The sequence below is a fragment of the Pteropus vampyrus genome, unplaced genomic scaffold (genome assembly GCF_000151845.1).
Source record: "Pteropus vampyrus isolate Shadow unplaced genomic scaffold, Pvam_2.0 Scaffold68, whole genome shotgun sequence".
Taxonomy (NCBI): Eukaryota; Metazoa; Chordata; class Mammalia; order Chiroptera; family Pteropodidae; genus Pteropus; species Pteropus vampyrus.
Genome location: NW_011888849.1, coordinates 4,727,060 through 4,740,007, shown reverse-complemented (window position 1 = coordinate 4,740,007; position 12,948 = coordinate 4,727,060). Strand labels below are relative to the sequence as shown.

The window sequence follows — 12,948 nt, the reverse complement described above, 5'->3', positions numbered from 1 at the left end:
AAAATTCAATTTAGTGTCTTAGAGAAAGGCCTTCAGCAAATATTAGTCTCCAGGGTTCTATGAGCAGAGTACTAGCTATGTTGTAGGCATTCATTACATGCTTATTGAATAAATGAGTAACTGAATGAATAAATAAAACATCTCACCCCTTTGCTGCCAATGTGGTACGTGACATTCAAGGCAGCACTGAGCTTGGGAGAGCAACATCAGGGAAATGAGAAACTGACCATACACAAAATACTTCCTTATCTCTTTCAGATAGCAATGACTTCCTTAGATGCCCTGAGCTTTTAAGTGCTGATGCTCTCCCCAGAAGGTTTTATGAAGGGAGTGTGAGATATTGTCTCAAAAAGAATGATGGGGAGATTACCCTGGATTATCCGGGTAAACCCAATGTAATTACAAGCATCCTTAAAGAAGAAGTAAGGCAGAAGAAAAGGTCAGAGTGACACAATATGAAAAAGACGTGACCCACTGTTGCCAGCTCCGAAGATGGAGGTAGGGGCCTCAAGTCGAAGAATGTGAGAAGCTTCTAGAAGATGTAAAAGGCAAGAAAATGGATTCTCTCCTAGAGCCTACAGAAAGAAACACAGTCTTGCCTACACTTTGATTTCAGCCCAGTGACCCATGTTGAACTGCTGACTCCCAGAACTGTAAGATAATAAATTTACCTTATTTTAAGGCACCAAACTTGTGGTAATAAAAAACGGAGGGTCAGTGAAGAAGAGTGAAGGACTTGAGAGGCACATAGAATGGTTTTGTCATTACTAGGCATGGGACTTTAGGAAATTTTGTTTTATGTCTTTGAGGCTTCATTTTCTTATTGTTATAATGAGTGAAAACTAGCAACCTCTAAGGCTACTTTTGATGTTAAGTGAGATCACATCTTTGAACTGCCCAGCTCCAGGCCTGACACACTATGGGTGCTTGTCATCGCTATCTCTCTTCCTCTTCTTCTTCCTACCCTCCTCAGTTACTGAGTGCTAGGACACAGTGTAGGAATCACAAAACCAAACCAAACCAAAACAAACAGACAAACAGAGAGAGAGAGAGAGAGAGAGAGAGAGAGAGAGAGAGAGAGAGAGAGAGAAAGGAAGAACAGTAAAAAGAATGGAGATAAAAAGTTAAGTCCAAGGGACTCAACACCACCCATGGCTGCCCGGGACAGGAGACATCAGTTCTGTGGTATATCTAGGATTTCATAAAATGAGGGTTTGAAGGGCTCTATCACTTGTTTGTCAGGGAGAGAAAGAAGAAAAGAAAAAGGGCGGAGTGTGAAAAACAGGAGATTTGGTGGAGCAGGACAGGAGGAGGAAGAAAAGAAAGGGAACACAGGGTAGGACTCAGGCTGGAAAAAAGGGTGAGATTTCCCTTGCAAGGGGACTGAAGCTTTAATTAGAAATAAGGGCAACATCAAAATCAGTAGTTTGTTCCTGTTTCTTTTTTTGTTTTTTTTTCTATACCATTCTGCCATTTAGTTTAAGTTCTATATCAGACCATACTGAAACACAAATATTTATGAAATCATTGATAATGTATCCTGGGATGGCAAGGAAAGAGGGGTGCACGCATTTATGTGAAATTTCAAAGGTTAATATCACCTTTTACAAGCATTGGAAAAATGTTCTCTTGGGAATAATAATTGAAAACTAACTAGCTAACTTGTTATTAAGTCTCTGAACCTCTCATTAATTATTTCTTTTTCTAAGGTGATGTGGGAGATTATATCTATTGATCAATCGATCAATTGATCAATCAATCGATCGATCTCACTATGTGGGTAAGATTTCTGACATTAATGATAATGTTATGTTTTGTAAAATGATGCTCAAGTACTATGCAAAGTATATGAATAGCGGAAAATGCAAATTTATAAGGTCAAATGCCAACTTATTCTGTTTCAGGCTTTGCAACCAATGTAGATTTCATGACTACAGAGCTGTAAATGTACTAAAATAGTTTCAAGAGAAAACATCCAAATTGTAATAAAAATCATTGCTAGGGTTTGGATGTACTTTGTGTCAAAACATTTTAATTAAATTTTGTGATATTATACAACTTTGAATAGGTCTTTTTGTGGTAAGGTCAAATCTATTTCTATAACATTAAATTTTAAGAAATAAGTAGATTTTAATTCATAATTTTGATTTACTAATACATTATTTTAAGGAAGCCACAAGAAAAAAAACTCACAAACTATTGTTTTTTTTTAAAAGAAACATTTATAAGTTGCAAAGTGAGTTGCTGTGTAATATATTTAGCTTCAAATTATATTAAGACGATTATTTCTCTGTCTTCTTTTTCAAGTTAACCTAAAATTGAGTTAAATATCATTTAAAGATATTAGGTATTGAGACTTTTCAATGCTTTTAAAAGGAAAAAGTAAAGTCTGCTAAGGTGACTATGACATGTTTAAGTAAATATTTTCCCCAAAGGTTCATTGTATAATTTAACTTGAGAAGATATGGGTAAACATATAGACCAGTTTTAGGGAATAATTTATGATTTCCCATTTCCTCTGATTTCGGAAAGCACTTTAAAGTATACAATTTCTGCTGAGATTTCTCACAACACCACTTTTTCAGAAAGCTTCATGGCTTAGATAACCAAAAATACTGATAAATCAATTCATCAATGGGCTCAGAAATCTTAGGGAAAAATAGACAACTCACTGCTTCATTTCCGTTCTGCCATTTGTTCCATTGTCCTCAAGTGACTTCACAACAGAGTTTACAGATCAAAAGACTTTTTCTAGGAATACTCACAAACTTCTACTGGAATATGCACAGGCTTTCAAAAAAGTCAACATTTACTTAGTTTAAAGAGCTTTAAATCTGAACTAGTACAGCGATCAGGAGGTTTATCTAACCCTGAGAAACAGCTCAAGTAACTGATCTATACAGGTATTCATCTTTCTGCCCCAAAGAGCTCTGCTGGCAGCAGTCAAAACCAAAGTGGGAACTTAATAAAAATGAAAATTGTGGTAGCAAAATACACTTACAAGGTTAATTTGACATATTGCAAAAATTTGGGAGGTTATAGTGGTTTCTATATAACCACAGTACTTATTTAGAAAAACCCCAGAGAAACAGCTGCATTTTGATATGTAACCTGTCTTGCTTATACACCCAGATTTTCAGGGTGTGTAAGTCTTGAGATACTAGAATTTGAACATTGGGGGAAATTGTATGCATCTCTTATTGAAAAATAACAAGATAATAAAACCTGTAATTTACACTTAAACAGCAGGCAAAGAATGAGGAAAAAGTAAGATCGGTGCTGCTTATTTATGAAGAAAATGGTCCTCATACTACTGGATTCTCTGATTACCTGTGAATATCTCCATTTCTGGCATTTGGTAGCAACTGGCCGAGGCAGACCTGGCAAAACGGTTTCCAGCTGCTGGAAGATTAACTCCTGTACATTCTCGATGCTGTGTTCCAAGTATGTAACTCCAAATGGGACAGTGGTGTGAATCACAAGGGAAGGCCCGATTTCTGATGATGCTTCTGTAAGAGAAACATAAAGACACATCTTAAAGTGGATAGCATGGGAGGGTCTCCCAGCATTTCAATCTAGGTTTAAGACTCGATCACAATAACCAGACAATAAATAAAGGGAAAACAGATTCTAATCTCTGAAACATAAAACTAAGCTTTTTCTGAAATTCAAAATCAAGCTTGTCTGAAGAGGAAGAAGAATTCACGATGTAGTTTAGAGAACAAATGTTTAGGTCTTGCTGAAGAGCCAGAAGGAAGGATAAGAAGAGCACGTAATACATATCGCCTTGGATATAATTAAATTTATTGGTATGTTCATCTTCTCATATTCACTAAATGATAAACTCTTGAGGGCAGGAGCCATTTCTTATACTTAGCCTATATCCTCCTTAAATTCTAAGGACAAAGTAGATGTTCAAGAAATACTTATTCTTTGTTGTTGTTGTTGTTGTTAAATAGATTACAAAATATTTTGTCAAAAATACTCAATGCCAGCATAAAATATCTTTACCACTTTGAAAAAAAATCAAGCTTCTCTCTAAAAACAGCCTCGCCTCATAACATTTTCCTTTATCTTTTAAACAGCATTAAAAATAAGTCTGCCTCATTTATAACACGGAGCTACTTTCCATCTTTACCATTATATTTCACAATTACAAATAATGAGTGTCTGCTTCGTATCTTTCATTCTTTAGTAGACTATAGGGAAGTTGAATAAAGTTTGAATTTGAAAGCAAAGTGACTGAGGCATTAGGATACATACTCTTGGAAGGAATGTTAACAAGAGTTTGACTTATTTGTTTAAATCCTGCAGAGGAGAAAGTTGGGGGGGGAACAATAATAGATATGAATATAAATATGCATGAAGTAATATAAAAGTTGATGCTCTCTTCTGTTGAGAGAAGAGAATATTAAAGTCCGAAAGGTACTGACAAGGGTTGGCAAGTCTGATTCTGAAAATTCTTTAATTCGGGATTCTAATGACAATGATCTACTTGAGGTAGGTATGTACAGGTTTACACAGAATAAAAGGATTTAACATAAGCCACTTACTTGCTATGTGCCCACTTAACCTCTTTATGTTTCAGGGGTTTTTTTTTTCCTTTTGTATTGTTTTACATAAATGCAGAAAGTTAGTACCAACCACATAGATCTGTGGTGTGAATTAGATAACATAAAGCACATGAAGCACTCAACAGTTTCTGGCACAGAGTAGGTGCTTCATAAATGTAAGCTACGAGAATGGAAGCAATAAATCAGAAAAAGTTCCCATGTTGTTGCCCAAATGATAGGTAAGAGTTATTTTTTGTAAAAGTACTTCATTTTTCCATTGCTTTCTGCTCAGAGAATCCTGGATTATGAATTTTATAGGAAAACACAAGGGAAGTTCATCCCAAAAATGCTGTAAGCATTTTAAAATGAAGTGAGAGCTTCCAAACATTTTTATATGAGGTGAAAGATTTGACTTCAGAATATGTGCAGTAAATGCAATGGTGAGGAGACTGTCCACTGTTTTCACCTCACAGTAGCTGGAACGACTTCTAAGAGGAAATAAAGAGACCATCTTTTTGAACATTCGATGTTTAACCTATCAGTGTAGACTTTACAGGTACCACACAGAGAGAAAGACCAAAGAGTGCACAATCTCAAATTCTTTCCCAGAATACCACCAGAGTGAGAAATCTATTGCATATTGCTGCAGGGAGTTATTTATGTTATCAGTTAATAAATTCAGGGAGGCTTTGTTCACAGCAAGGGGGTGTCAATGCCACCCCTCTTCCACGAGGTACCAAATCTTTCCGGAGACAGAGAAAGCTACTGGGTCAGCATTCCGGAGCAGGAGAGTTGGGGTTCTGAGCTGACTTGTCTATGGCAGGCTTCAAAGGAAAATGAATGCTAGCTGCGTGCTGAGAATCCAGAGTTTGCACTGACCCAGCCATTTGTTCTAGGGAGAACTCATAAAATTACTAAGGGCAGTGATGGTTCCTTGCCAGACTTTTCTCATTTACATTAGCCATCCACTCCAAAGAGAGCAATAAAAAGGGAAATTTAAGACCCAAAATGAAACAGTTCTTGCATAACAATGAGAGAAGAACCTGGCTACTTGTTTTTATTGGAATCAGATAAAACTTTTTGAGAATTCAGATAAAAATTTGAATAGCTGCAACCTAAAACAATAAGTTTTAAGGGAAAGTTCCCCAAACTCCCAAATTAAGGAGTATTTTTAGAAGGTAAAGTTCAAAAAGACAAACAGCCAACCAGAGTTTAAACGTGACCAAGGTTTGGAAATACAGCATTATAAAAAGCCACAAATATGTTAATAGGATTTAGAGCGTAAATTCAGTATAATCATTATTCCTTGGTCACTGAGAAGGTAATGATGTTATCTTTTCTTCCCCCCCTTTTATTTATTCAGTTTAACAAGCATAGCACTTTGCTTTTGGCATTTTACATGTAAAGTTCATAGTAAGTTGACAATTATTTCTGTACTTTGGGAGATCAATAGTTTTATTTAGTAGATAAGTATTTGAACCCTTGCATCATTAATAGGCTCATGGTCATAAGACAATCTCTCAAGTTTCGCTTTCTTTCATGAATTAAAAGAGAGTAATACAACTTACCTATTGGGCTGTCATGAGGATTAAATGGGTTAGGACACATAAAAGCCTTTCTTCAAATATAAAGTTCTACACAACTATAAGGCATTTGTAGATAATCTTTTTTTGACCTCTATGCTGTGGTAAGAGCAACTTTAGAAAGGGGTAACAGAGTTGACTTCTCTCAAAGTATTAAGATTGACACCTTATAAACACCTTAGAAACAGTGGCAGAGTGTTCCTGGGTATTGGCGCAGAAAAGTTCTTGTTTTTGTTTTTTATATTGTGGTAAAATGTGCATAACATAAAACTTACCATTTTAATCTATTTTAAGTGTATGGTTCTCTGCCATTAAGTATATTTGCATTGTCCAGCAACCATCACTGCCATCCAGAACTTTATCTTCTCAAACTGAAACTCTATACCTATTAAACACTAACCGCTCACTCCTCTTCCCCCAGCCTATCAACCACCATTCTATTTCTGTCCACAAATTTGACTACTCTAGATACCTCTTTTAGTGGAATCATACAATATTTGTCCTTTTGTGAGTGGCTTATTTCAAAGAACATGATGTCTTCAAGATTCACCTATTCTACAGTATGTGTCAATTTCTTTCCTTTTTAAGGGTACATAATATTCCATTGTACGCATATGCCACATCTTATTTATGCATTCATCCATGGAAGCAACTTGGGTTATTGTGAATAAGGCTACTATAAACATGGGTGTACAAACATCTTTTTGAGTCTCTGCTTTCACTTCTTTTGGGTGTTATATCCAGAAGTGGAATTGCTGGATCATATGGTAATACTATGTTTAAATTTTTGAGGACTCACCATATCATTTCATTTCATACAGTGGTGACATCATCTTTCATTCCAATCAGCAAAGCACAAATGTCTAATTTCTCCCCATCCTTGCCAACACTTGTTGTTTATTTTATTTTTCATAATAGCCATCCTAATGGGTATGAAGTGGGACAGAACTTTTAGTCTACAATTTGTATAGGAGTCAAGACACTGAAAGTTGATAATAACAATAACAGCCACGCTAGGAGTAGCAGCAACATTATCGTTTCCATTAATAGAACACTGGCATATAGAAGGCCTTCGCGTGAAATATAAGCAAAAGCTGTAGAAGTCACCTATTCTCTAAACAGAAACTGAAATTTGTTCTGCAATAAGTACTTAAACTGTCTTAGATCATGATCATACCAGGCATAACAAACATTAACAGGTTAAACTTGTATGTGTTATGTGACATTCAGCCAGCCCCGACTCCTGGTGCCCCTATGAATGAATGAGTGATGTCCACAATGTCCTGTTCTCAACAGCCCTGCTCAGGTCCTGCAGACTCATGCCTATGGTTTCTTTTATGGTGTCAACCTATCTCATATTTGCCCTTCTTCTTTTCCTGCTGCCTTCTACTTTTCCAGCACTATTGTCTTTCCCAAAGAATCCTGCCTTCTCACGATGTGCCCAAAGTAGGGCAGTTCCAGTTTTGTCGTTTTGCCTCTGGTGATGTTTCAGGCTTAATTTGCTCTAGGACCTACCTGTTCATCTTTCTGATGGTGCAGGATAGCCACAGAGCTCTCCTCCAACACCATATTTCAAGTGAATCTCCCCCCACCCTCCACCACAGCCCCCATTAGTCCTCTTCACTGTTGGGCTTTCGTATCTGTACACGGTAACAGGGAATATGAAAGTGTGGATCATTTTAGCCTTGGTTTCTAAAGACACATCTTTGCTCTTGGTGATCTTTCCTAACTCTTCCATTGCTGTCCTTCTGAGTTTCAGCCTTCTCTTGTTTCCTTGGCTATAGTCTCCATTTGAGTTGATGACTAAACTTGCTTAAAGACAAATATTGCCACATTGGGTGAAGAAAATAACATCTAGATATATGCCTCTTATAATAAAATACATTTTTAAGACAAATCTTAATTATGTTGAGTCAGAGAATGTGATGTGTATGATAATTTAATATTTGTTAAATAGTTTCATACATAGTTTTCATAAGTGTTACTACATGTGTGCTTGAATAAAATTTTCTAGATGTTGAACTAACACTTTAATGTTATATTTAATGTTAATATTCTAAATCCATTAGAATAATCTTATTGTGTGGTTCTAAGTCAACTATATTCTTATGAATTTTTTTTGTGATTAATAACTGAGAGAATATTAAAAAATCTCTCCTGATGATGATAAATTTGCCAAGTTCTCCTTTTAGTTCTGAAACTTTTTGCTTTATATTGAAACTATGTTACCTGCTATTTTCTGATAACTTTTAACAATATGTTTTGAACATTTTCATTTAGAAAAGCCTTTAACCTTAAAGTTTATTTTCTGCTTCTCATTTGTTCTACTTTTCAACATTTCTTCATTCAAAAATTTTTGGCTCCTTTTTGTTTAAACCACTTTTACCCCTTATCGTATTCTTCTCCTTTACTACTTTGGAAGTTCTACAGTTTATTTCTATTTTTAAGGATTATCCATAGATTTAAGCACCCATATTAAAGTAAAAGTTAACATCTTTTTCTTTCTCCTGCATTATATAAGAACCTTAAAATATTTTAACTCCGATTTTACATGCATTCGTTGTCCAGGATTTACTTCGTTAGTATTGCTTAATATTTATCCACAGTTTCCTTTGTGGCTCTCACATCTTCTCTCTGGGGTCATTTCCCTCTTCCCAAAGTATCTTTATTTGAAGTTCCTTAATGAGGTTCTGTTGAAAGCAAACTCAGTTTTTGTTTTCCTGAACGTGTCTTTATTTCACCTTCATTTGTGAAATATAGTTTTCCTTGGTATACAATAACAGATTGAAAATATTTTCTCTCAGCACTTTAAAGAAATTATTCCAATGTAAGTTAGCTTTTAAAGATGCTGTTAGGAAGTCGAGTCTTAATTTGATTGCAAGTTCTTTGCAGGTAATTTTTCTTTTTTATCTGGATGCTTCTATTGTTTTCTCTTTGCTTGTAGTGTTCTGCAGTTTTACTTCTATATCTCCAGGTTTGTGTTTCTTTTTGCTTATTTTCTTTAACTTCATTGGGTTTTCTGAATCTGAAGACTCATTTTTGCCATTAATTTTGAAAATTGGTCAGCCATTAGTTCTCCCCGTTCTCTCTATTCTGTCTTCAGGGAACTTTAGTTAGAGAAACGGTAGATATTCTCATTCTACCTTCCTCTATCTTGATCTCTTTTAACACTTTCCATCTCAGCTTCTCTATGCTAGATTTCATTCATAATTTCTTCTGATTTATCTTTCTCATCGTTCTCCCTACATCAGCATTTATTCTGATATTTAATTTGTCCTTTGGATGTCAAACTTAAATTATTTTTTTCTTCGTTTATAAAAGTTCTATTTTTTAGATCTGCATGATCAATTTCTCCTTAGTTATACTGTCAGAACTCTCTTTCTTTTCTTTAAACATATTCGATATGTCATATTGTATGTTTAGTTGTTCTAAAATCTGCAGTCTTTCTGAGTTTGATTCTGCTTTGTGTTGTTTTGAATGGCTATTGCTCATGATGGTGTGTTTCCTTGTGTTTGGTGATTTTTTTTCCTTCCTATTGTAAGCCTAAAGTTCCTAGGAATTTTATCTGAGACAAATCTTTGAGACCTAAGTTTAAAGTATTCTTTTGGAGATTTATTTTCATTTCTGCTAGATGTCCTGGGGGCAATACTGCCCATAACTACTTTAACTACATTTTTAGAATATACTGGCAGAACGAATTCTGGTATCAAATCTGCTTGAGGGTGGATATGTGGTTTGGCATCTCAGGGGAGATATTTTATTTCTTTCTTGTTATTTTTTCCACTCCAGTCAAAGCATCCCCATATTCTTTCTCTGCCAAATAGGATATATCAGATAAAGAGAAGTTTTTTTAAAGCCATAAAACACACATCCATGCTAATAAACTTTTCGATCTTAAAGAAACAGGGTGATTTTTTTCTTGGAAAATAGAAGTTATCAAAATTAACTAAACATAAAAGACATCAGTATAAAACATGATACATAAAAGAATTTGAAAACACAATCAATAAGATAAAAAAAAAAAAAAGACTTCAGGACCTGGTTGCTTCACTTGTAATTTAAAAAAATTGTCAAGCTAGTTTAATGTTAATTGTAGATACACACATCACATTTACACATATAAACACACGAAAAACTACAGACCACTCTCTTTTATTAATAGATATATTTTTCACATTAACAGGTACAATTAAAAAATGTATATTTAAGGTATATATTAAAATATATATATAAAAGGTATCCTTTTAATATCAATTCATGGGAAAAAAGATTAAAAATAGGTGACTTTCTTAAAATGAGATAGAATATCTTTCTTAAGCTGATAGTTTATGTCATTCTTTATAATAAAATAATATAGATTTTTCACACTAAAATCAGCATAAACCAAGGATGCTTATAATACCCATGGTGTTTAACTATTGTTATTACTGGTTGGTGAATTAAGATAAAAAATAGAAATAAAGTTTATAACTAATAAGGAGAAGGAAAATCATATGATTGAAAACAATAGTGAACCAGCATAAAATCCATCAAATTAGTTTAAAATTTTTTTTATTAAGTAGTTAATGAATCAGAATAGATATCCCTGGGAAAAAATCCTAAGATATATTAAGTATTTAATACAGGATAACGAATTTAAAGCAATGAAGATCCACCTTTTTATATCATCCTAGAAATTCAGATATATAGAAAAAAAGTTAATTTAGAATGTTCTCCTCCTACTTCTGACTTAAATTTGTAACCATTTCTGATTTCCTACTTATGTAATCACATGAGAAATGTACATTCTTAAGTCACACAACAAGCTCGAACTCACTGGGACACACTTATTCACATGCAAATATCTGAGAGAACTTTTCCGCCTAGTAAACTTTATTTTTGGCAGTATCTATCAAGGGATAGAAGTTGGGTCTTCAAGTTAGACAGAAGTTGAGTCTGTCAAAAGACAGAAGTCTCAGGCCAGCTCTAGATTCCATTTCTGACATGGAAGTAAAAGACTAAAGAAACATAAGGAGTGGCTGACACTACAGCTACAGGCCAAGAGCTTCAAGAAATAGGTGAAAATGGTTCTTTAATTACTGATTCAATCAAATGAGCATGTAGTTGTCTAGTGCATTATCGATAACAGGAGAAACTGGATTGAGGCCTTTTAGAAGTATACATCTTAGTGGGGGAGATGGCACACAAGCAAAACAATTAGAGAACCATTATCTGCTAAATGGTATGGTATTGATAGTGTGTGCAAATAAAGAAAACAGACTCATGTGAAGAGAGGAAATGGACAAGGAGTTGAGAGCCACACAGCTTGGGGGTAGTAGCAGTCAGCTCTCCTTCCTCCTTCCCCTGGCAGTAGAAATTAGTGGTAAGTTTCCCACTCCTTACTCCTTGTGGAAATGGCTCAACTAGCCTTGCCTTCTAGCCATGAAAGTTCTTATTACAATTTAGCTCTTTCATATGGCTCCAGGGCCCAGCAGCAAATGTAATGAAAGAGTAAACCAATCACATCAGTAAATCCAACAAAAAATCTAACCCTCAATGAAAGAATAGCAGGGAAAAGGGAAGAAAGAAGAGTGGGGAGGGGAAAGGCAGACAGAGGTGTAAAGATGATGCTTCTGATGTCTCTCTTCTCTTCCCTTTCTGGCTTCCCTAAGCAGAGCCAACCCAAACAAGCATATAGCACTCTGCCATTTGACATTCCACCTCCTTGGCAGTGTGTCTGCTGTCCTGTGTTTCTACTGCTGGCACAGAATCAGGAACTAGGCCTCACTTTTAGAGGGACCACCTGCAGGTTTTATTTGCTTTTTAATAATCTCAAACCTATTTCTTACGTATGTATAGATTATGAGGCCAAAATTCATCTACGAGAGCCCAACTCATGTCATGGGCAACTACATTCGTTACAATTATCTGTAGCCATGAATTTTGTAGTAAGTATTTACAGTCATTCGACACAATTTTATGGTTTTAATTGAAGAGTAAGATTGTAGAAGTGTGAACTTCTGAAATGACAGCATGAGCCAGACACAGAGAAAAGATGGTTTTACTCACAGTTTTCCCCTTTACTTATTTTGTTTTTATCTTATCCTCTTTGAGGAGAAATACTTGTTTTATTTTCTTCCTTATTATTTCCCTGTTGGTAGGGGACTAAATTAATAACAGCAATTGCTTTAAATAGTCAATGGAAATCATTGAAAAGGTTTAAATGAACAGTCTCATTTGGGAGACATATGTTTAAATGAACAGTCTCATTTGGGATACAAGATAACAGTATCTAGACAGAACTGACAGGAGAAGGTAATTGGCCTGAAAAAGATTCAGAAAAAGAAATGGAGAAATTGTATTCTTGTCAGCAACTAGATGTCAAAATTACCCGACAAGCTCTTGCTTCCCTTTTTAAAGGTAAAATATCTATTAAAAAGGAGGAAATGATAGGGGTAAAATGGTACTCTTTTAAAAGACAAGAAATATAACTCAAGTTTAAAAGTGTCTTTTTTTTCCCCTTTCTTGTTGAATGTCATACCTGTTCCTAGAAAACTATGATATACCACCTAAGATTTACAGAAAATCCTGAAGTGCTATTTTCCCCATTAAGATACAAGATAAGCTTTATTTAGTATGAATGAATCAAATCCCTTTCTCCATCCTGATTGTATAGTAAAATTTTGAGAGACATCGATTGAGCTCTGGATGGCAAGTCAGAAATTCTGTCTTTTCACTCTCTGACTGAAATTCTTTGGACAAATATGTATTTAAAATGCTGTTTAAAAATTTAAATAGAACCTCTCAGAATCCCTAATATGATTATGCAAAGT

At 34.9% G+C, this 12,948-nt stretch overlaps 1 protein-coding gene across 2 annotated transcripts in view; it reads right to left on the bottom strand.

Moving 5' to 3' along the window:
- Window positions 1-12,948, bottom strand: part of RNLS (renalase, FAD dependent amine oxidase) — a 244,351-nt gene that overhangs the window by 18,790 nt on the left and 212,613 nt on the right. For both annotated transcript variants that reach the window (XM_011361614.2, XM_023531459.1), the window contains one exon: window positions 3,331-3,509. In XM_011361614.2, the coding sequence (XP_011359916.1) occupies window positions 3,331-3,509 (179 nt within the window). The remainder of the gene's footprint in view (window positions 1-3,330; window positions 3,510-12,948) is intronic.